Source organism: Myiozetetes cayanensis, unplaced genomic scaffold (genome assembly GCF_022539395.1).
Source record: "Myiozetetes cayanensis isolate MyiCay16 unplaced genomic scaffold, myiCay2020 scf54, whole genome shotgun sequence".
NCBI lineage: Eukaryota > Metazoa > Chordata > Aves > Passeriformes > Tyrannidae > Myiozetetes > Myiozetetes cayanensis.
In genome coordinates, this window is record NW_026087787.1 from 224,847 (window position 1) to 249,191 (window position 24,345).

Sequence of the window (24,345 nt, forward strand, 5' to 3'; positions counted from 1 at the left end):
TCTCCGGGCACTGCTGAGAAGAGCCTGGCTCCATCTTCACCCCTCCCCTTCAGGCACTGATCTACAGTGACAAAATCCCCCCCCAGCCTTCCTTTCTGCAGGCTGAGCAGTCCCAGGTCTCCCAGCCTTTCCTCAGGGGAGGTGCCCCAGTCTCTCCATCATCTCTGCAGTCCCTCACTGGACTCTCTCCAGTGTGTCCGTGTCTCTCGTAGTAGGGAGCTGTAAGGGGGATACTTTTGATTTAGATGATCAATGGAACATAGAGGGGTGAGAAAGTGCTTGTATTAGCATGTGAAACCAGCCAGAGTGTTGTACAATGTAACTTTATTGCACAAGTTCACTGTAAGGCCCATTGTGCCTTTAGCAAAGTTTACTGCATGTCCCTTATTATCATAGCTGAGTTCCTCCTTGGCTTGGCTATGCAATAAGTAGTAGTAGTTAAATTTACTCATCAAATTAATAGTAGTAGTTTACTCATTAAATTGTAGTGCATGTTATATTCTTATATACATATATATGTTATTATAATCAGTGTTCTGTTAAGATTGGGAGACTGTAAGTTACAGAATGTTTAAGCTAAGAGTCATGCAGTTTGCAATTCTTAAGCTGGAAAGACAAATTATTGTGTTTTACTGAATAAGTATTTTGTATCTTACTTTTATAAAAAACTTATTGTCTCACAACACGCATAAAGTAAAGGAAAGAAGGACAAGGACCGAAGAGTCAGGAACTGAAGATCCAGAGTATCCAAGATGGACATCTGGAGATGCCTGCACACTAGGCCTCAAGATCTAAGGACTGATTGAAACTATGGACAGGAAAGCACCTGGCAACTAAAACAGGATTGCAAAGAAACCAACCAGAACCAGACCTGCAAACTCAGATCCAACAGAAGGAGAACAAGTAACTATGGGAGGGGAACTGATAAGGGAATAAAAGTTACTGTTTTTGCCTACTGCAAAACTGTGGGGTGTGAGTGGAGCAGGAGACTCCCTGGCCGCCCAGCATGCTGTTTTGCTTATTTGCATTTTCTATAAATCTTCAATAAATTTTTATTACTATATTTCAACTCAGTTTCATTTTACTTATAACAGCTACATTCTGCAGGTTAGATACAAATCCCCTTGAAACACAATGGTAGAGGTCATCCATAGGGCTGAGGAAGGTGATGGAGAGGAAGATGATGTGGGCAGGGGTCGTTGGCCCCTTGCCCTACAGTGGGGCACGCCCAGACTGTTGCCATGAGGTGATGAACGGGCGCTGTTTGGCTGCCACTCAAGCACCACCTTCTGCTGCGTCCTGGCCCTACGTAGTGTAATGTAGAGCTGATGGAATGGGGTGTCAGCACTGCTGGGTGGAGCGATGCTCATCCTTCCATCCACACTGTGCTGCTCCACGGGGACACCCGCCAAGCACGGGCACCGACCAGCCCTGCAGAGCCTGGTAGGCCTGGCCTGTCTGTGCAGGTGAGCACAGTTTATTGATAGGAAGCAACTGAGAAAGCAAATATTTTGTATCCTTTTTCTTGTAACCCTTTAATTCCCTTTTTATTAGCTAATATTGTATCCCTTTAATTTCCCTTTTACTAGCTAATGCTGTAATAGAGGCTGTTCATAGTATTCTATGAATGCTAATGGATTTGTATTTTTGTGTTTTTTGTATTCTTTTTTAGCTTTTGATTCTCTTTGCTAATAGTTTTTTTTTTACTCTTACTGCAATAAAAGATATTTTGTAGTGTTTGAATGACTGTTGTACTTGTCTTTATTCCGGACATATATCCCAATGAACCGGTACAGGAGCCCACCCTGGGACACAGCACACAGGCTGTGGCCTCCCCAGAGCTGAGGGGGGGATCCCACCCCTGACCTAACAGGCCAGGAAGGGCAGGGGCACAGCAATGGCTCGGGTTCAACTCAGCATCTGCTGGAACAGAACTCTCAGGTCCTTCCCTGCAGAGCTCTGTCCAGCAGGTCAGCCCCAGCTCGTGTTGGTGCGTGGGGTTATTCCTGCCCAGGAGCAGGACTTTGCATTTCTTTTTACTGAACTTCATGAGGTTCCTGTTAGTCCATTTTTCCATCAGGTTGAAAGATTACATGAAATTTAAAGATTCAAAAAACCCTTGAGCTTTGTCTCAGTGGTGTTTGGGGAAAGGACAACGGGCAGTGGGCACAAATCAAAAGACAAGAAATTCTGTTTTGACAAAGAGCTTTTTTTTCTGTGGGGTGATTGAATGCTGGAACAGGTTGCCCAGAGAGGGTGTGGAACCGACGTCCTTGGAGATGTTTGAAATCCAACCAAAGTCCTGAGCAGCCTGTGCTACTCGATCCTGCTTTGAGCAGAGGGTTTGACTACAGGATATCCAGAGATTTGTCAGCCAAGCTGCTGGTACCACATAGGAGTCTGCGTGGCAGGAGGGCAGAAGTGTGTACTGGATTGCAGATGCACCCCAAGGACACTATTAGGCCTTAATGGCCTTGGGCAGCCTCCCTTGGGCCTGCACCTCAGACCTACTCATCACCATGCCATTTTCTCATGGTCTGGACTCCAGGCTGGACCTGGCCAGCACCTCTGAGTCTGTGCTGATGCCTTTCTTGGGTGCTGTGGGACTGGGGATGCATTTGCCCCAGCATCCCTGTTACCAGCCTTGATTCCTGTCCCTTAGGGAACAGAAGACGAGACAAAGGGATATGATATCAAGGAGAGAACTAACAGCTTTCACTTTGTGTAGATACCATGCCATTAATGCTACATCTTAGCGAGTAATGTAAACCCATTATTGTTTATGCCCCAGAGACCTTTTCCACATAACCTTTTTATTGGGGTAGATTTTCCAGCTGGAAGTATGTGCCTGTGTGCTGCACATGAAGCAAGCCTCCTGCAGCCTTGCCAGTTTATGGATATATGCCAAAGATGGCATCAAAGGAAAAGCTTTAAGGAAAGGCCTTGTAAAAATCTGAGATTAGTATTTGACCCATGACATAAGAACATAAGGACATGGACATAATGCTAAAAGTAACACTCCTGACTTTGTAAGGTCATGGTCCTGAGGAAAAATAATAGAAAAAAAAAACATCATGGAAAAGCATTGTGGAAAAAATTCCCTTTATTTTTCAAATATGCAAACTATCTGTATTATCACTGAAACTCACAGGATGAAGAAAAAGCCCTCAGGAATTAACAGAGCCAAACTGCCTGAATGCCATGAACGTACTGTACAGGACTGATTTCCAGTTCTTCCTTGGGCACAGCAAAAGGACATACATTTTCATGGACAGATCTGATTCCTGAAATAATGTGGATGTATCACAGATGTAATGTGACACACGGTCTAACTGAAAATCTATATTCTTCCTGGATTTTCTCTCTTCAAATTAATTTTGAAGAGATGTGTCCTAATCCAAAAGCTCCTTGCATACGTATGCTTTGAGATAGCTCTCTGTTTCATCCCAAATTTTGCCCATCTCTAATCATTAGGAAGAGATCTGTTTGCAAATAGGAGAAACTTGGAAAATTTATCCAAGTAGAAGCAGCAGGACTGCAGTAAAGAAAAGACTGTATAAGCTCTCAAATATCTGGTAATTTAAAAAGACAGTGGATAAAATGATTTAATACTTTCAGTTATCCAGTTTTGAAGGCTGAGTTCATACAAGGTCAACACTGGATTTGGAATGAGTACAAACACTTTTGTATTTTTCACTGAGGTCTGAAAGCCTGCCCCTTGCCAAGACAGGTGCAGTGGGGATGGGGGTCTTTGGGATGTATAAAGGGAAGCCAAAGACAAAGTGGAGAATCTTCTCTATACATTGAGAGGTTCTTGTTACGTCACCAGCAGGTACAAGTCAAAATCAGCATGCACTGAGCTCTTTCTTGGCAAACCTGGCTTTGGATGACTCATTTGTGGAATGAGGTAGAGCAGCCTCTGTTTTTTGTTTTAAGGATGAGATTAATTGATGGATTAATTGGTGATTAAGGTGGGCGGAGTATGCAGCTTTACACAGAGTGAGAGTTTAGTACTGGCTTTCCTTCTTGGATTAGCAACAAAAAAATTGACTCAGTGTATATGTATGCTTGCACACATGCACTCCTTTCATATATATATCATATGTATATAAAATATATGTATACACAAATTCCTGACAATACTTTGCTATTCAGGTACTGTAAACAGACAATCCCAATCATAAACTGGTTAACAACGTGAGTAAACACCAAACCTAAAAATTATCAACTGAATTCTGAAATGCCCTATGGAAGACTGGTTTGCAGTGTTTGAAAATGAGACTTCTACTTGTTTGTGCTCCGTTAATCTTGAGTTGAAAGCGGAAATCATGAACGGCAAGGCTTCATGTGGGAACATCAGCAAACGTGGATGCAATGTGGTGTGGAGAGCCCCTTGTCTGATATGTGTACGTCTGCTAACAGCAACTGAAAACAGCTTAGACTCCTGCTGAGTTTTGTTAAAGTATCATTTGTATCCCTCCAGACAGCTCTTAGAAATGATCGGGCTCGAAGGACCCTTTGCAGTATCTCTAAATCAGAAAGCACGTGCATATATTGTAAAGCCAGAAGGGACCCTTGTGATCATCTAGTGTGACTGTCTGTATAACCCGAGCCATAGGACGTCCAAAAATTAATTCCCATTTGAGCTACAGTTCAATCCAACAAGCTTTTCTTCTGCTTCATCCTTCAGTTTGCCCTTTATATACAGGAAGTCTCTTCAGGATTAGAATTCGTCTTCTTGAAAAGTTGGACAAATAGTCTGAAAAAAATCAAGAAAGAAAACAAAGATGCAGTTAATTATGGCAACATTGAAATTACTAAGGTAATAATAATCAACTGCACAAAGACAGGCTGGGAAATTGTTGGATGGGCAGCAGTTCTGCTTAAAATGGTGTAGGAATTATCATTTGGAGTAAAGCCAAAAGCATTGGAGTAATGCTATCATGCTGTCGTTAAAAAATAAAGCCTTTTATTGGGTTTTATAAGCAAGTCTGTTCTTTGTGAAGGTTTAGACTCATGTCAGCTGAGCAGTGTTAATGAGAAGCTTGTGCTATCTTAGCCCACTGTCGATGTAAGCTAATGCAGTATATCTTAAAACTCTTTGATTAAGATCCAGTTTTTAGATACAGCCATCTCATCAGAGTCTAACCTCACTAAGAGTTAAGATAAGATGAACAGACTTGAGTTTGCTGTATGTTGACATCAGGGATAGTTACCCACATCAGCCAATGCACAGCATGCTGTTAAAGGATGGGAACGTGAGTTCAAGATCGAAATCTTAAGGTAGAGGAAACACTTTTTCCTCAGTGCTCAGCACTAATAAATCTTTAGTTGGATTGTTGTGTCAAATTTTAGTCATTCCACTTCAAGAAAGACATGGAACAGGGAGGAAAAAGCCCAGAGAAGAACATGAAGGATTATTACCTGTAAGGGTATGCAGGGTCTGTTTAGTCTAGAAAGAAGAAGAGCAGATGTTATAAAAGTATTCATACAAGATTAAAAAAATTGCTGCAAAGAGGATAGTAGTTTGTTATCCTGCTCACTTGCCCCCTGTTAGAGTAGATCTCTTGTCAAAATAAGCAACCTGCATCCCACAGTCAGAAACAACCTTAGGGTGTGGAGCCAGCCACTGCTAAACCGAGCTACCACACACTTCTAGTTCCCCTGCTCTGCTACCACTCTTACCTGAAAGGGATGTGTTTGTGCATTTACTTCAGGTTCAAAATAATCATCCAGCCCATAAAAACAGGATACTGTGCCTACAGGATGCGGAATGTGGCAGCACCTGTATGTAACCCTGCTGTTCCTGAGCAATCAAAAAGAGCCTCAGGAACTGGCTTTGAACATCTCAAGAGATGTGTTTGAGGAAGCTTTGTTAGTGCAGGGCAGGGCAGCTTGGGCAGGTGTGCAGTTGTAGTTGGCAAAGTTGACTCCATCTGATGCCTCTGAGGTCTTGCTTCCATGAGGTGCACCTCTGAGCATATGGCTGTGGTTAGGGATGAAAAGCATCAATGTGGAAAGCCAGGATAAGTGACACAGTGGGTTGGGAATAATGTGCAGACCTCAAGTGAAAGCTGTCCAGTGTAGATAGTTTGGCTGTGGGCCAGGAGGCTGCTCGCTGCCATTCCTGAGCTTGGCTGTGCCAAAAGCAAGACAGCTACACTGCAGCAGCCCCAACACTGGGGATCCTTAACATATTCCTGGTTCTGTCCAGACATTCATTTTCTGGATGTTCATGGACCTGGATATTATGGAGCAAGTCCCAGTGGTCCTGTTCCCTGTTGTGAGAGATACCAGCTGTGTTCCTGGCCATGCCAGGGAAGGGGGAGAGACCATGGATGAAGCATGTCCCTACTTGTAGCTTTAGCTTCTGAGATGTTTTGGATGTCATTTGGGCTTATGTTCAAGTGTGTTAAACAGAAGCTGAACTCCCTTTTGTAGGAGCTGAAAAATATATCCTGAATTTATAAGTTTGGGATCTGGCAAACTTGTGCAAGGGCTAAGAAATGATTTGGTTCTTCCTGTAAAAGACAAGGAGATGCAGAAAGACAGATTTCACAGACTATTCTGAGTTAGAAGGGACCCATAAGGATTGTAGAGTCCAACTCTTAAGTGAATTACCCACATGGAACTGAGCTCACAGACCTAGCTGTTATTAGCACCATGCCCTAACCAACTGAGCTAGAAATATTTGAAAGCACATTCTGCAGCAATGTGACTGAGGGGAAGTCACTTCTGAAAATAGCCAAAGATGAGCACAGGAGCCATTTCCTTAGGAATCTTGTGATGAGGAGTGAAACTGTTTTCTGAGCAAATCTGGAGTGGCAGGGAGTCGTTCCTGGCGTGGACATACCACTCAGGTGGGCAAACTTAGTTCTTAGACTTTGCATTTGACCTTCTTGTTTCAAAAGGGGAGAAGAACTTGCTAAAGAGAAATGAAGTTAACTGTCTTGGCAGAGCTTGGTAGACGGAAGAGCTGTTTCAGAGACTGAATAATGGATATAATAAATTCTTTAACTGTTTTCTTCTTTCACAATTCTTTAGCATCTTCCATTGATGAGAAGCCCATTGATCCCTACTGGTGCTACCAGCACAGTAAGCCCTGTCCCTGCTGTACAGTCCCACCTTCCTTCAGGGCCTGGGTGACTCTGGTATCTGCAGCCAGAGGGGTTGCCAGAGGAGCTCTCAAAAAGCATCATCTGCATATCTGTGCAAATACCAGGACTGTGAGCAAGGAGGTCAATGCTAAAAGATTGCCTGGATGAAGGCACTGACCAAGTGGAGCCTTTGCAACTGTGTCCTGCAGGGCGGTGTCATGGCAGCATTTTGGTGCCAGTGCACAGGTGGTGGTTCCCAACCCAGCTGGCCACTTAGTTCAAAAATAGAGGAGCTCCTACTCCAGCTCTTTCACTGAGCCTTCTTTACTCAAGTCTAACTCTTGGACCCCATAAGAATGACTAAATCAGGCTTTTGTGGAGTAAAACTTTCTTTGCAGTTTAATTTTCTCCTCTTTAATGCCAGTCAGAGAAAAACAGGGGAGAAACAGGATCAGGGAAGACTGCATGTGGCAGAGGGAGGAGAAAGTGAGTGCCTTCCAGAGTGGGTCTTTCTCTGTCCTCCACTATGGACTTCTGTTTCAAGGTTGGGCTTTTTACAGCATTAATCTGCACTGCTGCCTGATTTCACAGCTCTGTCTCACTCCTGGGGTGCCTTTGGGTGTTGTTCTGTGGGCAAACCAGGTGGGAGAGCTGTTCTTTCTCCTCTATCCCAGATTTACCAAGTTCACAGTCCTGTGCATCCAGCTCGTGCCGGGAGAGATGCTCCACAATTCCAGCTCCCAGAGAATCCCCCAGGACGTTGGTGGTTGTTCTAAGACGGTCCCTGAAAAATCAGAGAGAAAAACAAAATACAGTTTCATAGTAACAGCTAAGGGGATGAAGATTATTTCAAGAAACATCTTCATTGAAACTTGTCCTATTTTTTAAGTTACCCTAATAATTGATACTTCAACACTGACAGGAAAATGACTCCCAAAGAGTCTTCCTTGATTGATATCCCTCAGTTAAGGCTTGACATTCATTCCTATTTTATTGTATTCCCAATTTCTCACTGAAAATTTTGGACTTGACTCAAAATGAGAAAAAGGTAACTGTGGTTCCACACGGGCACTTTCCTTTCCAAAGGCCTCACTGCAGACTCAGATGAGCTTCACCACATCTATTTCACTTAAGCTGCATTTTGTTTTACAAAAAGTGCAGCAATTCTGGTGCAAACCTATGGCAGTGCTGCTGGGGAGTCAGATTTCCTCAGCATGGACAGCGTGCACTAAGACAAGGCACCAAATTCTTTGTGCAAAACAGCAGATTTAAAACACCCTTTGCAATGAGATCTTCCCCACAACCATAAGAGTATGTCAGAAGTGCTGAAGCTGTCACCCATCAGATGCACCCACCAACCCATCAGATCCTTCAGCAGTAACAGAGATAAGGCCTTTGGCACCTGATTGAAATCAGCTGCTCTGGGTAAGCACATGAAGTGTGAGCTGGCGTCTTAGGAGGCAGAGCCCTAACCAGACACCTCTGTTCTTCTGCACAATCCACAGGAAAAGTGGAAGTGTTGGGCAAGAATGTTTCCAACTGCTCAGCCACAGATGGCAGGCGACTTTGGCTGCTTTGACCACAAACCAGCAATACAAGATAAAAGATACAGAAGAACAGAGGAAACACTGACAGTGTATCCCTCAGTCAGGATTTTGGTGTTTGAGAGGACCGAGAGAGGGGGGACTGTGCACAAATGCATTCTTCAATCTGGTTCCCAGGAGCACTCATTTAAAACCACTTGTCCCAAGGGTTGAAAGAAAGCTGAAAGGTAGCTGTGTGGATAACTAGCTACACCCATATAAACATTTGTATAGCACAGTCTCATCCCTCTTTCTGTGTTTGGTAGCCCAGAACCATCAGTCTGCAGTGTGGATTTGCTTATTATTGGCACAACTGATCCCCAGCACTCTGGAGATAGTTTCTGGGTGCCTCTTAAGATAAAGCAAATGGAGGACATTCTGTTTGGTCAGCAGGCTGATCTGCAAGTGACCTCTGATGCCCTGGGTCACTGAAGTACATAGTGAAGACTCCAGCATGGTGTGACACTGGAATATTAATGGTTAATGATTCGAAACATTTCAAAAGCAGTGGGTGCTTTGCTGAAGTTGTGCAAAGGAACCACCCAGCGGCAGAGGGGGTGAACACCCTTCCTCGGAGGGGACAAGCTGGACTAATAAGTAGCAGATCCTGAGAGGTGGGATAGTGTTTTTTGTCAGGGCAATGTCCTCCCTTACCTAAAGGCTCAGGTGTGAAACCTGCCTCCAGGGAAGCACCAAGACATTCACACACAGGCCTGAAGGTTTTCATCCCTTCTCATGGGGCACAATTGGCTCAACTATGCTGATGTGCAAGGCAGCTGCAATGTCTTAGAAGATGTCATGAACCATCAAAGAACCCTCGAAGAGCTCTGTGATCCACAGTGTTACATCAGACAGTGCAAAACTCCCCACTCCAGAGAAGGTAGCTGGGCATTCCCACCTGAACTTGAGTGTATTAAACTTTGTGTTTCATGGGCTTCCCCCACCCCTGATGGATCAAGACTGTGATGACCACTTTGACCAACGGACATCTAAAGTGCAAAAACATTGCTGGGTCTCATTGCTAGACCCACGGGTGGTGACTATACACCTTCCTATTCTTATCCTCTCTTTCTCCTTCTTTCTTTTACCTTGTACATCTTCCTAAGTGTTATTTTTATGCTTTTATATTACTAGAGGTAATAATAACCAAAACGGCTACATGCTTGCTTTCCATTGCGACCAAATTGTTTTAAAATAAATTCTACACACACGTATATATATATTTATAAACACCAATCATTCAGTGTTATTTCACCCTAATACCGCCCCCAGGGATCTACCAACAAGAGCCTGGGTTACCCTCACCTTCTGGGGTGGGTCATAACACACGGGCAGAGAGAGCTGCTGTGCAAAGGTCTCATGGATACAGGTGTGTTCCAAGCTTAATGGTACAGGTTACTGAGCCTGCTTTTATCAGAGGCATTAGGAACACAGATGAGTTCTGTAAGCACTGGCAGGAGTGCACAGGGGTGCTGAGCAAAGAACTTACAGAAACCAGTCCACAGCGATGATCAGTGTAATGTCCTCAGTCGGCAGCCCCACTGATGTCAGCACTATAACCATTGTCACCAGTCCTGCCTGGGGAATACCTGCAGCTCCGATGCTGGCTGCTGTGGCAGTGATGCTGGAGGGAACAGGAAAGCACAGCTATCAGCAAAGGGAAGAAAAGAGGTGGTCACATTTGTAGAAATGACAGTCACTTAAACTCATCACCTACAAAACACCTTGGCAGTCCTTCTGCCCTGGTCACTGAGCGGGATGGTGACACACAGGACATCAACGCCACATCAGACTGCCCTTGCCAGGCACTTTCTCATGACAGACTGCACCTAAGAGCTTTTCCTAATATCTGGATGTGCAAGAAGGGCTCAAGTGGAGCCTCAAAGATGTGGTGCCCAAATCACATATACTTTGACACTTGGAGCCGTAGTACAACCCCTCTTTCCCATACTTTTTTTTTCCTTATTGCGTCTTCTGAGCAACAACGGAACCCTATCACACTTGAGATAAGCCAACAAAACTGAAGCCCTTCTTGTAGTCCCAAAAAGTCACCTTATTGTGATGATTTGCCCGAAGTCAAGTTCATAGTTGTTGACTTGTGCAATGAAGATTGCTGCAAGGGCCTCGTACAGAGCAGTGCCATCCATGTTAATTGTGGCTCCCACAGGTAGCACAAATCTCGTGATGCGCCTGTCTACACCATTATTTTGTTCCAGGCACCTGAACGTGATGGGCAGAGTAGCTGAGCTGAAAGGAATTTACAAAACAACATGAATTGTGTATGCTAACGTTGGAAGAAGGACTAAGCCTCTGCCTGGTTTATGATCTTACCCACCCGCTTTTTCACCTTGCCATGTGAGCCAGAGGCTAGAAGCTGCTAGAAGAAAGAACAGTCTAAGCGAAGCTTCCTCAGATATGATGCACACTGCAGTTGCACACTCAGACATGGCTTTTCTCAGGGGGCTGGGACAGAGTATGTGTAACCCTAAGCTGGTGATGCTGGTATAATGCCAAAAGAAGGTGATGGTGGGGGATTCAGAGTACATAGGACAGAGCTGCAAGACCAAAACTCCTTTTCCAGCTATTAAAAAAACCTTGAGCCCCTTCTCACCCCTCTCAACCCATAAGACAAGAATGACCCATGTGTGAGAACAAGCCTTGCAGAGAAAGCAGAGAATTGTTTCTGAAAGAGAACACGAGCAGGAAAAGTGCTGTGTGTTTTCATGTGAGAACGTATGTGGAAGAGACAGGAGATGAATCTAACAAGAAACACGGCTCTTGGTGAAACAACAGCTACCCACAGCCCCTCGCTTTGGCTGCGTGACGTGGCAGCACGAGTTGTTGAACATGCTGGTGGGGATGCCTTTGTCCAGTTTAATGACAGCTGCACGCAGTCTGTGTGCCTGGGAGAGAGCGGTGGGAATGTGTGCGAGTCCCTGCGTGTGAGAGGTGTGTGCGTGTGGAATGCTGTGATTCAGCGGGATTTGGTATTTGTCCTGAGCTCAGCATTGCCGTGCTGTCAGCAAAGTCACCCCTGTGTTTGGTAAGGAGGAATACGGGCCATTTACTGGTGGTCAGAGCTGTCTGTGTGATTAGGGCTCCTGAGCAGGAGAGTGGGAATGAGTTTGGCTGGTCCAGTGCTACTGCTAGAAATTGTGAGACCACAGTACTGCGCTGAGAGCAATGGAGTGCTGAGTCGTAGCATCCACATCATCCCCAACCCTACTCCTGCATAGCTGCCATACCTGGAGGAGGTGCCCAGGGCTGTGATGAGGGCCTGCAGGAGCCCTGCAATGAATACCCAGGGGTTTCGGTGAGTGACGACGAAGTAGAGCAGGGGCAGAATGCAAATGGCATGAATGAGGAGTCCAACGATGACAGTGAGTGTGTACATCCCCAGCTGGCCTCCCATCACTGCTAGGTCATCCATCTCCAGGATTTTGCCAGCAATTAAAAACATGATCCCAACTGGAGCATACCTGTGGCAGAAACACAAGCCCCATGGTTAGAACCGGCTCCCACACTTTCCCACCAGCTTTAACACATGCTGCCTGGACAAATCCCCAGTAAGCCAGCACACTATATTTTCTCACTGAGCCTAATCACTTGATGAGACCCCAGAATCCTGGAGAGAGCTGGGACTTGTTCACCACATGGTCAAAAAACAACTCTTGTTGCATGGCTGGGGACCCCAGCACTCTGTCGTGTGCACGGCTTGGGCACTGATGGAGTTTTCCTCCTCCCTTTGGGTTCCCTAACTTGTTTCTACAACACTCCTTGTAGAATTGATATGGGAGGTTATGTAGAGAAGCCTTCAGAGTCCCTTTCCTTCCTAATGGATCTTGGGCTGAGAGTACTTTTTACTGAGAAGCACGGAAAGTACAGGGGAAACAGAGAATGAGGGAGTAAAAGCTAGAGTGTCCCATAGGCTCTGGGCTATCAGCCTTGCTGTCTTCAGACGTTCATACTTAGGGAATAGGAACATATAGAGATTCCAGATCTGGTGTAAGAAGCACTTGGCACACCAACACCTGTAAAAGCAACCATGGCTTATATAAAAAACTCATTTTGAAGTACTGTTATCCTGTCCATTCTTCAGGGCTTTTTCTCCCTCCATCTCACAAGCAGCAGTGAGGCTCCACTGAAAGGAAGTCATCAGACAGACATGGAGAAAACCACGGGCACAAGTATCATAAATGGACCAAAGAAAATCCCAGATCCATGGCCATACCTCTCAGGGCTGGGCCTCTGCAGCTCAAGAGCTCACATGCAATTCATGCACAAGGCTCAGAGGTCCACATGCCAAACTCCAACTTAGCTTGGGAGGTTTGGAAAAGTTTCAGGAAAGGATTTCATGAATATTTCATTTCCTCTCACCGTCCTTGGCTTCAGCCAGTGACCAGATCTCCCCAGGAAAAACAGGCTCCTGGGAGATGATCTGCAGGCTATGGCTTCAGGAAGGAGTGCTGGACTGTAGCAGACAGCCCTGCCTCCCATACCAGCGGGATTTTATAAGTCAGGAGGTCTCTCCAGACACTGCCTACTGAATGTGCACAGGCAGTGTCCCAAGTGTAAGCAATGTTCCATACATCAGCACCCTGCCTTCCTTCAGCTGAGGGGAGGTTGAAGGAGCAGTGTTGAAGGTCTCTGGAGTTGGTGTGCAGGTCTAGTTGTCCTGCTGTGCTCATGCTCTCCCTTCTGTGCCCTTAGGCAACTCTTTTCTCCTCTTAGGAAAGAATAGCCTCAAGTTCTGGCTCAGACATCGACTAAAATATCCCAGGGGGGTTGGGGCTCCCCAACACTCTGCTATGAGCTCAGGGATGTTCTTCCCCTTTGTGCCTTTTTGTGTAAGGCCTGTCACCCTGTGCTCAGGATTTTGCTCTGAGATACAAGACTGTGACTGTAAGACCAAGGAAAGGAAGCTACAGTGATCTAAAATGGGATAGGGTGTGGGGCTGATAGATCCCTTCCCTGTCAGACATGTGCATGTGTTCTGCCAGACCCACACGTCTCCTGTTTTGCAGTACCTAACACAACCTTGAGTCCTAGATGGATAAAGAGCTTAAAATAACAAGATTTGGTAAAATGCTGCCTTTGAGAGAAGACTTGTCTCAGCAATGCCTTTGCATATCTGGACCATGTGTCACAGGGAGCCTTACACAGAAAGGAACAAGCTGAGTTCTAGAGGAACTGGGATCTGGGAGACCTCAAACAGAAAGGCAGCAACTTTAAGCTGATCCTCTCAACCCAGCCCAGCTCTCAGAGCTTTGCATACAGCTGCCAACCCAAAAGCATGAAAGCAGCAATAGGTTTCTGTGATTCGTAGCTGAGTCAGACTACTGGAACACTGGAAGGGAAGCTTTTGGTGGGAAAGCCTCACACCCTACCCCTGCTAGTAAGGCTAAGAGGTCTTCCACTCCAGCTCTCTGGTCTTCCAAGGATGTTTCCAGCAGCCTCAAGAAAAGCAAGTCCTGCCGTATCTGATATTTCTAAGGTAAAAACAAAAAGAATAGGAAATGAAATGTGAACAAATATCCCATCCAGACTTTTCCCTCCAGCCTGATGGAGCTAAAGGAGAACTGTGCCCATCCACTTTTCCTGTGCATGGCATCCTTAAAGCTACCCCACTTCTCATCATGTCAGTGGAAACTGCACCTGCAGACCTCCTGCTCCAACCGGCCGTGCTCCTCACCAGATGATAATGGCCACCAGCCTCATGATGGCTTCGTTGAGGCAGTTAAAGAACTCCCGCAGGGCCCGTCCCTTCTGCTTCATGCTGCCGATCATCAAACCGAAGCACATGGAGAACACTACCAGCCCCAGAGCGTTCACCCCATTGGCTGAGCCCGGGATGGGAATCACTTCTTCAAAGGTCAGCACCTCGGAGATGGTCCCCAGGGCGTGAGTGACGTTCTCCAGGATGCTGGTGAAGTTCTCAGGCACAGGGAGCTGAGTGGTGGTGACACCTGCTGTGACGTTGCTGCTGTGGAGGACGGTTCTGGTGAAGACCCTGGTGCTGTACTGCGTCTTGTACTGAAAAGACACAGATTATCAGATGCACTCACAGGCCCTACTTCAGAAGCTCAGGACACATGCTAGGCTCTTGCATGCCTTCCTAAATTAAGGAGAGTACTGCAAGTGGCTGCTGATCTGTGTGGGAAATTTGCCCCACCTGTTCCCACGCTCCTCAGTACAGAAAGTACTGAGGACAGGCCTTACACAGAAAGTACTTGCATCAGAAAGTTTAGAAATTTCATAGAGCCAAAGGTCAAAAGAGACCACTAGAACATCTCACGTTGCTAGAACTGAAATATTCTGGCTTCTCTGATCACCCTTTGTGCTGCTTCTAAGGGCACTAGCATTACAGAAGAGACAAATCCTTGGGGGAATCTGCTCCATTTCACTGCCAGTCCAAGCCTGCTACCAGAGACCATGCAAACCCTTCCTGCTTCTGTGGGATGGGATGCAAGTTGAAGCCCCCAGCTACATACAGCTTGAAAATCTTGCAGACTTATGACTGCAGCAGTCAGACCCAGGGAAGCAATTGCTATTCCATCCCTCAGAGAAGAGGGTAGGACCATGGCTAGGGCACAGGGCACATAGATAGGCCAGGGGAGATTTCATACCTGTTTGAAGCAGGCTTCTACCAGGTTGGGTGGGAACATATTCCTGCAGTGGATAAAACAAGGAAAGAGCTATTATTGAACTGGGAAGAAAACATGGGCTTCCTGGCCAACTTCTTCGTCCTGGAATAGTGTCTGAAGTCACAACTGTCACAATGTCTGCTCAAGCCCTTTCTGTCTGAATGACAGAAGAAAGGAGTACGCTGATCTGAATGCAGCACCTCTTGCATCATGTCAGACTCCTGCTGCATCTTTTCAGACTCTAGAAGGTTACTCAGATATGTGGAAAGAGACTACACACTGGGACATAGGTACATTGTCAGAGCATCATCAAACCCAAATTAATCTTGAAACAATACCATATTATAATATTTCATATATTGCCTTGCTCTACAACTGTCATTTGAACTCTCTGTTACCTTGTACCTCAGAAGTATTGCTCCATACCACTTGAGATGGTACAGCTTTGCAATTTACTGTGTAAGGTCCCAGCAAGGGAGAGAGAGACAATGTCTTGGGAACCATTTCCTTGATTTCCTTTGGTCACTGAAGATGGGTATTTGGACTAACCTTTGCTGGGTGAATTCCTGAAGGGCATGCAGCCACTGATGGTTTTCATTGCTTGTTTTGCTGAGCATACCTTGGCCTCTTGCATTAAGACTCCAGCAGCAGGGCTGGACTCCAAGCCAAGCACTCAACCTCTGAGTGGTAAAGCCGGTTAACCAGACTAAGCTGTGAGCAGTAGGCTGGCCAAGACTCAACCATTAACCTCTTTCCTGTATGCCTAAAGCTGTGACACTTCAAAAGGACATTGCATGGAGGGATGTAATCTCACTGATACGGTCTCAACATGAGACCATCTTGTTCACCCACCTCACCAAGTCCATGAAGGCATCTGTTGTCTGCACCTGCTCAATTCTGCCTTCTCGGTGAAGCTTGTCCTTAGATCCTTTTCCTGGGTGGATGATGATCACCATGAGGATGCCAATGAAGACTGCTATGATTGTGGTCACCATGTAGTAGACAATAGCACGCATCCCCATCTTCCCTGAGACTCTGCTATCCAGTGAGGCCATCCCTGGGGTGTCACACAGACAGACAAGGTGAGCAAGTCTATTGTCTTAGAGAGAAAGGGGAAGCCTGAGGAAGATTCAAAGGGTGCAAGGCACATGCATGAGTTGGGCAGGGAGGTAGAGTCTCTAGGAAGCACAGCATACAAGGGGCAGACTTTGGAGTTCCAGGGTGATGCGAGTGTGGGAGGATATGGCTTGTGGTCATGAAGAAGCATAGCACTGGTGGGTCTTAGGCTGCATTTGGGAGTGTAGCAATTTTCTTCAAAAGCTCTCAGGAGGGAAATAATCCCCTCCCAGTACATTGGGCCTTTCAGTCCCTAATGGTGGGATGTTTCAGGAGGTGGAATGCCTTTCAGTCCCTTCTGCTGTCTGAAAGCTTGGCTGTCTGGCACATCTTCCATGAGGATCTTGGTGAAACAAGCCCTCCAGCTGGTGATCAACCTCAGTCCTTTTGGAATGACACAAACTAACCTTCTCTAGGCTGAAGGAAACCTGAAGCTGACTTGGGCAACAAACTTGACATTTGAGGTTACGTAGGATGAAATCCTCGTTACTGCTCAAGGGTTGGGCATTGGAACCACTGCATTGTGTTCTCCCCAGTCTTCTGAGAAAGCACCTTCTGCTTCTCTGCCCTCCTCCTGAGCCAGCAGGGGATGAATGTGGATCATGTTCACTATGGTAAGCCAAGCTAATCCAAGCATCTCCAGCCAGGGCACAAAGGGGTACTGCAACAATAGCTACCATCTGTCTTTCTGACCATTGCCCCGGCTGAAAGCAGCAGAAAGCACTTCTCACCTGTAATCAAGCTAGAGACAATGAGAGGAAGAACCAACATCTGGAGCATACGCATCAACAGCTCGCCAGGGAAGGAGAAATACTTGATCTGGCGATAGGTCAGCTGGTAGGGCCGGAGGGAGAATGCCAGGATAATCCCTGTGGATCAGCAAGGGATGAGAATGGAAATGGGACAATGTGATACAGTGGCCTGTCCCTCAGTCCTACAGCGTGGCTTTTCTCTTTCTCATCTCCTTTCAGCTCCCCCTCTCCCCAAAGGAACAAATGCTCATTTTCTAAAAGGCTGTGATCCAGTTTTTACTGTATGCTCTCTCTCCCTCTGACATATTTCTGTGCACAGGAGCCTTGGGCTAAACCAGAGATCTCCTTGTTTCCTTGTCTCTCTTCTGCAGTCTGTTCCCATGAAACTCATGAACACAAAATGCTCTGACTAGAGTTATGATCTCCAAACCTAAACTGTGACTACACAGTTCATAGTCTTTGTTCATTCACCTCTTAAAGCTGAATTCAGCCAGTGAGTTAGAGACATATAGCCTGGATCAAAAGCTAGGGACAACCTGCTGTCTGCTGAGCAGATTTGGTGTGCATTGTATCACAGCCCCTTGCTTCAGTTCTGGTCCTGCCAGGCTAAAGCTGTGGGATGAATCTGAAGACCCCTTATACCTGCAGCTGCATTCCCAAGATGCCTCTGAAGAAACCTGGATGATTTTTATAAGGATTGGTTGAGCTAGGTCATCAAACCCTTTCTGTTGTTGACTGTTTCTACACTGCAGCCAGAAAGGATTAACAAGGATTCCCTCCTGCATGCACACCCTCTGCAGAGTCTGTTGTTCTTGCACACAAAGGCACTCATAATGTGGACAGCACTTTGAGCTGTCAGCTCATCAACTTCATCTCCCCAGCCAAACCGCTACAATAAAATAAAATCTTTGTAGAATAGACAGACATTTCCCCACGTTTACAAACGTGCCTGGTGTTGCCAGCAGCTCCATACCTAGTAAGACCGCAGCGATGGTGAAGAGGACGAAGGCGTTTCTCCTGAGGAAGCTCTTGGCGCTGTCGGCAGTGATGCTGTGCACGCGCTTCTTGGCCCGCGCCGCTCGCTTCTGCAGGGCCTGGTGCAGGCGCCGCACGCGGCTCTCACCATGGAGCCGCTTGGCTGCATCCTCGTTGAGGAACAGGCTGTTGACGTGGCTCTGCTCGCTCATGGCCAGCACGGCTGCTCAGCCTGCAGCTCTGCCTACGCTGGGCAGTGAGAAGGACGGGCAGGAGAGTGTAAGCTGCTGCACACCTTCCCTTCACCTTTGGGCCATTTCCCTGGGGCCCTGAGCACGTGTGTTTAGAGTTGATTCACGCGCTCCTCTGCCCATCTGCAAGGAGCAGACCTCATGGAAAGCATCTAAAGGGCTGCCAGGGTCTTGTCACTACTGCTTTGGTGCCTCTAGAAAAGCTCTGGTTACTATAGCACCCAACCTGCACTGACAAGTGGCTTGTGGGGACCTGGGCAGCCAGAAAGGGCTCCATGGCCACCCAGGCTTTTTATCAGTTTGGACAGGAATGTATTTTTTATCACCTGGCAATAAACCCCTTTCCTGTGCACAAACTCTTCCAAACAAAACCAAGAAGCAAACATTTCTGACATAACTCCTAGATGGACAGGCCCTTACCACAACAGCTTTTCCCATGACAGTGAGCGGCACTGGCTGTTTCTGCAGAAAGGAACATAATCCCTTTGCCTTCTGTGGAGCCTCAGGATAAGACTTTATTTACTGATTTTCCTTATAAACATAACAGGACTTTCAAGTATTATCTCTTGTCAAACTCCACTGATGTGGTTAACCCTTGTCTTGTCCTCACAAATACTAAGATTGAAATCAAACCTACTCTAAAGAGGTAAATGAAGAACCAGTTCTGCTCCATTACCAACTGGCTGCAAGGCCTGGAGCAGTCTACTGTACTTTATCCATTCATATTTTACTATTATTCCTATATTCTTCAGGACAAAAGAAAAAGGGAGTTACAGAGGCAAACCAGTCCCCTCTGGAGTGCTAGAAGGCACCAGCAACCCAACAGTTCTTATCATAAGGAAGACTATTGACTGACTATGCAGGTTGCATTTTCCTTCTGTCACTGTGCCTTAACAGACACAAGGTCTGAAAATGATTCTTCTTCCCAGAAGTTTGCAAAGGTAACACAAGCCTACACGAAACCAAAGAAGAGATCAGCAAGCGCTGGAAGATCTGTCTTTGGTGTTGTAAATCAAATAAGAGCTACCCCGTTTGTAGTCCTAAATTTAAATCAAAGAAACCCTCACAACTGAGACTATATTCTCTATAAAATATACATATAGTGTCTTCCATCTGGGCCCAGATAAATGGCTATCATGACCTGAAGACTGCCTTAAAGAGGAGCTGGGTCATAATACAGGTTGCAAGGTCATTTCCACAGAAGGTGGAGGAAAATCTCCATTCTGAGAGAAGGTTTCTTTGCACAGATGTTAATGCCTCTGTGAGGTTCAGAGCAGTGGTGGCCCAGCCAAGTCACTCTTAAGCCCTCCCAAGGCTGAGCTGTGTGAAGGCCACTGGCAAAGATTCTGGGCATTTGCTGTGGGAACCTTTCAGTGCTTCTGTGGACACCCCAGGTTTTGGATCAAAAAACAGCATTCTGCAGATTTTGGTCTGCTCATTCCAGCTTGATCCTACATTCCCTTCCTTACTACACTGCCCCCTTCTATCTGCTGATGGAGACAATACACACCAGACTGCATGGAAACTTTGCCTGTGTTCCTTCTTTTCACTGCCAGTCCCGTTTTTCACAGCTACCCATAAAAAAAATGAACTGCAAAGTACATATTCTTTCTGTTAATTGAGTTCATGCCTCCTGAACCCAACAGTTGGTTAAGAAACTGCGGATTCCATCCCCTGTGTCCCAGAATGGACTTGTATTATTTATTCAGTAGCCACCCAGATGTAAAGTTGGACAAAAAACATTATTAGCTGTCAGGTTCCAATGACCCAGGACTTTCACATGTCTTGTATCCTCCTGTCTTGCCAGTTACTGGCATCACTGACCCTACAAGGAAGAGGACACCTCTCAGATCTCAGTCTTTTCATTCACATACTCACTGGATAATCCCTTTTGGGATCCACTTTATCTGCTTTTGTCTAGAAGTCTGTCCCAGAGCTTACTGCCCTTACTTATAATGAAATAAGTAATTGTCTGCACAGTCAGCAGCTGGAGAGATAGAAAATTATAGACTAGAACATCCCAGTTGGAAGGGACCTACAATGATCACCTCATCCAACTTCCTGACCCTTTCAGGGCTGACCAAAAGTTAAAGCTTGTTGCAAAGGCCCCTGTCCAAAAGCCTCTTAAACACTGAGAAGCCTGGGGCATCGACTGCCTCTTAGGGAAGCCTTTTCTAGGGTTTGACCATCCTGCCCATAAAGAAATTACAGAATCACAGAGTAGCTGGGATTGGAAGTGACCTCTGGAGATCATCCAGTCCAACCCCTCCACCAAGGCAGGATAACCCAGAGCAGGCGAAACAAGAATGTGCCCAGGTGGGTTTGGAATATCTCCAGAGAGGGAGACCCCATGACCTCCCTGGGCAGCCTGTTCCAGTGCTCTGCCATCCTCAATGTAAGAAGTTCTTCTCCCTCACATTGAGGTGGAACTTGTGTTTTAATTTCCGGCCATTACCTTTTGTCCCGTCGCTTGGGCATTCAAACGCTTCCCAATGTCCTGTCTGATCCTCCCCTGACACAGCTTTGAACCATTCCCAGTTGTGCTGTCCCTGAATCCCAGGGAGAAGAGCCCAGCGCCTCCCTCTCCATGTCCCCTCCTCAGGAAGCTCCAGAGCAAAGAAATCACCCCTCAGCCTCCTTTTCTCTGGAGGAGACAAGCCCAGACCTCTCAGCCACTCCTCGCAGGATGTGTCTTCCAGCCCTTCACCAGGACGTTCACCCTCCATTCCCCTTCTCTGGACACATTTGAGGACCTTCCTATCCTTCTTCAGTGCTGGGGCTCGGCCCTGCACACAGTGCTCCAGGTGAGGCCATATCAGTGCTGACCAGTGCAGGGTAATCTCCTCTCTGGAGCAGCTGGTTGTGCTGTGATGTCCCCAGCATGTGATTTGCCCTCTCAGCTGCCTGGGCACCCTGCTCACTCCCCTTAAGCCTGCTGCCAGTCAGCAACCCCAGGTCCCTTTCTGCAGGGCTGCTCTCCAGCCACTCCACTCCCAATTTAGACTTGCACCAGCTTCCCTTCACCAGCTGGGTGTGTGACTTCATCCTAGAAGGAGATCAAACTGGTTGAAGAGGATTTTTCCTTCGTGAACATATGTTGACTGGTTAACGATTGCATTATTCTTTAAATGCTTTTCAGTAGTACTCAGTATGACCTTCTCCATAATTTTTCTAGAAACTGAGGTTAGATTCACAGGTCTGGAGTTAGTCCTCTCTGTCTTCCCTCACACCTTTCTTGTGGATTGGGACAGTGTTGGCTTGCCTCCAGTGCAGCTTCCTACAGTAGAACAGATCACCACCCGAGGCAACCACTTCTAAAAGCAGAACCACCAAAGAAAGACACTCTTTTTCTTACTCCCAAACCACTCACTCTTCATCAAACAACCCAGCACACCTTGGCAGGGGGAAGTGCTGCCTGGCTTCAAATTGCAAAGCTCCAAATTCTTTAGTGAAGTGAAAAGTCACGTAGATGGCTCTGAAATCGCCCACCACAGACTTGCTACACACAAAACAGAGTTCCTGCTTGCTGTGATGACCCGAGGAGACCAATGTGGATCCAGGAGTATGGAAAAATGGGCTCCCTTTCCTTCAAACCTTGCCTTTGTTGGAGCTGGACCATAGCACAGCAACGGCACAAACTCCCGTACAGGGAAGGTGGGGGTAGAACCTGCAAACATAAAGAGACTCACCTGCTCTTTTCTCCACGTGCGCTGGAAAATGTACTTTTGTGTGAAAAAAATGAAATTTCTGTATTGATACGGGAAAGTACAGGATTAATAATTAGATTCCACGCTCCACCATGTGCTCAGCAGCCTTCTCAGAGCAAAACTTATTGCACAGAGGGAACTCACTGGCAGATCTTACTCCTGTGATGTCCCCACCCTCCTGCTAACTTGCTTCCTTTCTCTATCTGCATATTTTGCAATAGAGAGGCCCCCTCCACAGCACTTTCCCTCTGCATCGCTGGATTTGTTTAAGTATTATCTATTGCATCAGCTGGAAGTTCTCAGACTGTTGCAGTAAGTCATCAGAACACTCTTGTCAATGGCTTGGATTTTTCTTCTTGTGAGAAAGAAGGTGGCTTTGCTCTCTTGGTGCAGGTTGTTCTATCCATGGCTGCTCCTCCAGGCTCCACTTAGCCAGGAAAACTGAGGCATTTGAGAGCATTTTTGGAGGTAATTTCAAGGCTCAACAAGGGGGCATAGAGTATTTTGCAAGAAATTTCAGTGTTGCAAAACTAATGCCTAGTTCCTGGCAGTGGGGTTTCACATAAACAGTGGAATTTTGGCTATTTTAGGGGCATCAGTCAGAAGACAGTGAAAGCAAAAAATGAGGAAGGAAGATTACTGCACTACATTTTGTCCTGCTCTTTGCAGATTTTTCTGTGGTTTTCTTCCTATCTAAACCAGGGAGATTTCCAGTATGGGGGGAGGAGGGCAATAGAGCATAAGAATCTATAAAGAGCTAGAAAGCAGGAAATCTCTGCATCAGCTGAGATGCATCTGCTCCAGTTTGTACTGGACACTGAAGAACACTTGTCCTCTTTATGCCTTGTCTCTGCTAAAGCAGCCAACATCAGAAAAGCTGACACCATCCAGCGTGCAGCCCCTTCCGTGAGCGTTTTAAAGACAGAAGGTGTTAAAATCCTGGCTGAAGGGAGATGGGAGCAAGGCATGGCACACTCCCAGTGCTGGAGTGCTGAGTGCAGGAGCATCAGGGCAGGTTTGCATCACCTTCTCACAGATTGTATACTTTTGGCCCCACAAAGTTCCACACTTAGAATCTGAGAGTAAAATATTGCACACAGAAGAGAAACTTGAAATTGTATCTTGTATGTGTGCTTTGACTACAGACTCTGGAAAGACACACAGCCTCCCACATCTTTGTCCATGCCCCTCTCCTGGAGAAAAGACCAGCTTGTTAAAATGGAGAACTGAGGAGAAAAGGAGAAGTGAAAGGCAATCTTCAAATGCATCTAATTGAAGAAAAACCCACATCAGTAAGGACATAACCTCAATGTCAGATCAGCCAGAGTCTTTTAAAATCCTTTATCAAGGATCATTTCTGAAAGGTTTTTAAAGCAATGGATATACCATGGGGTGAAGGAGGAGATGCCTTTGTCATCACTGGTTGTGGTGACAGTCTGCCAACAGAGATTTCAGGTGTGAGGGCCAAAAAGAAACTGTGCAGAGGGCTGAGTTGTTCATTTGCTCACAAGTGACTGGAAGGATGATTTGCTCTGTGAATAAGTGAAAAAGAGTAAACATAGAAAGAAAAACTCTTAGTTTACACTCCAGTGACTCAAAAAGATGCCTGAAAGATCACGGAGAAGCACAGGCTGACCGAAAAGCAGTACCAGGAATTACTGTGGGACAAATTAGGGGATAGAAAATATAGAGCATACTCCATCCCTGAGAGGATGAGTGGCAGCTGGGACAGAGTTAATTTATGTCCTAGTAGATGGTACAGTGCTGTATTTGGAATTTAAGGTGAAAGTAATCTCAGACTTTGTCTTGTAATGAAGTGCCCAGGCATGAATTGCTCGTGTGGGAATGATACACCTTTCATGTTGCAACATTAAATGCTCAAGACTGTGGAGATTTTTCAGTTCTCAGAAACCAATATGCACATCTTGAATATTGCTGCATCAGAACAACAGAAAAAAAATGAAATTGTTGGGGTAAATTTTAAGTTGTTTTCTGAGGAAATTTTGCATTTAACTCAGATTCTAGGAAAGCTGCTGTGAAAGTCTTCAACTTCTTCTTACTTTGTTTTTTGTGCAGGATGAGCTTCAGAAAAAACCCAGTCAAGTCTGACTTTTATAAAGCTGCCATCACTGAAATATTCCTACACTCAGTTATTCAAATAGCAGTGTCAAGAGGCAGGCTGTAAGTGTTTCTAAATTTTTTTTCATATGGTGAAAGGTT

The 24,345-nt window shown here is 46.0% G+C and overlaps 1 protein-coding gene across 4 annotated transcripts in view; it reads right to left on the minus strand.

The window, feature by feature from the left end:
- Positions 1-3,085: 3,085 nt before the first annotated feature.
- Positions 3,086-24,345, minus strand: part of LOC126650033 (excitatory amino acid transporter 4-like) — a 36,399-nt gene continuing 15,139 nt past the window's right edge. For 2 of the 4 annotated variants that reach the window (XM_050334482.1, XM_050334481.1), the window contains exons 3-11: positions 18,166-18,416; positions 17,172-17,309; positions 16,177-16,381; positions 15,307-15,349; positions 14,373-14,713; positions 11,926-12,159; positions 10,733-10,927; positions 10,170-10,304; positions 7,149-7,881 (exon numbers count right to left, since the gene is read on the minus strand). In XM_050334482.1, the coding sequence (XP_050190439.1) occupies positions 7,683-7,881; positions 10,170-10,304; positions 10,733-10,927; positions 11,926-12,159; positions 14,373-14,713; positions 15,307-15,349; positions 16,177-16,381; positions 17,172-17,309; positions 18,166-18,379 (1,704 nt within the window). In that variant the 5' untranslated portion in view covers positions 18,380-18,416 and the 3' untranslated portion in view covers positions 7,149-7,682. Of the gene's footprint in view, positions 4,760-5,424; positions 5,453-7,147; positions 7,882-10,169; positions 10,305-10,732; positions 10,928-11,925; positions 12,160-14,372; positions 14,714-15,306; positions 15,350-16,176; positions 16,382-17,171; positions 17,310-18,165; positions 18,417-24,345 lie in introns of those variants that run through there. The other 2 variants (XM_050334483.1, XM_050334480.1) reach the window with 2 other exon arrangements.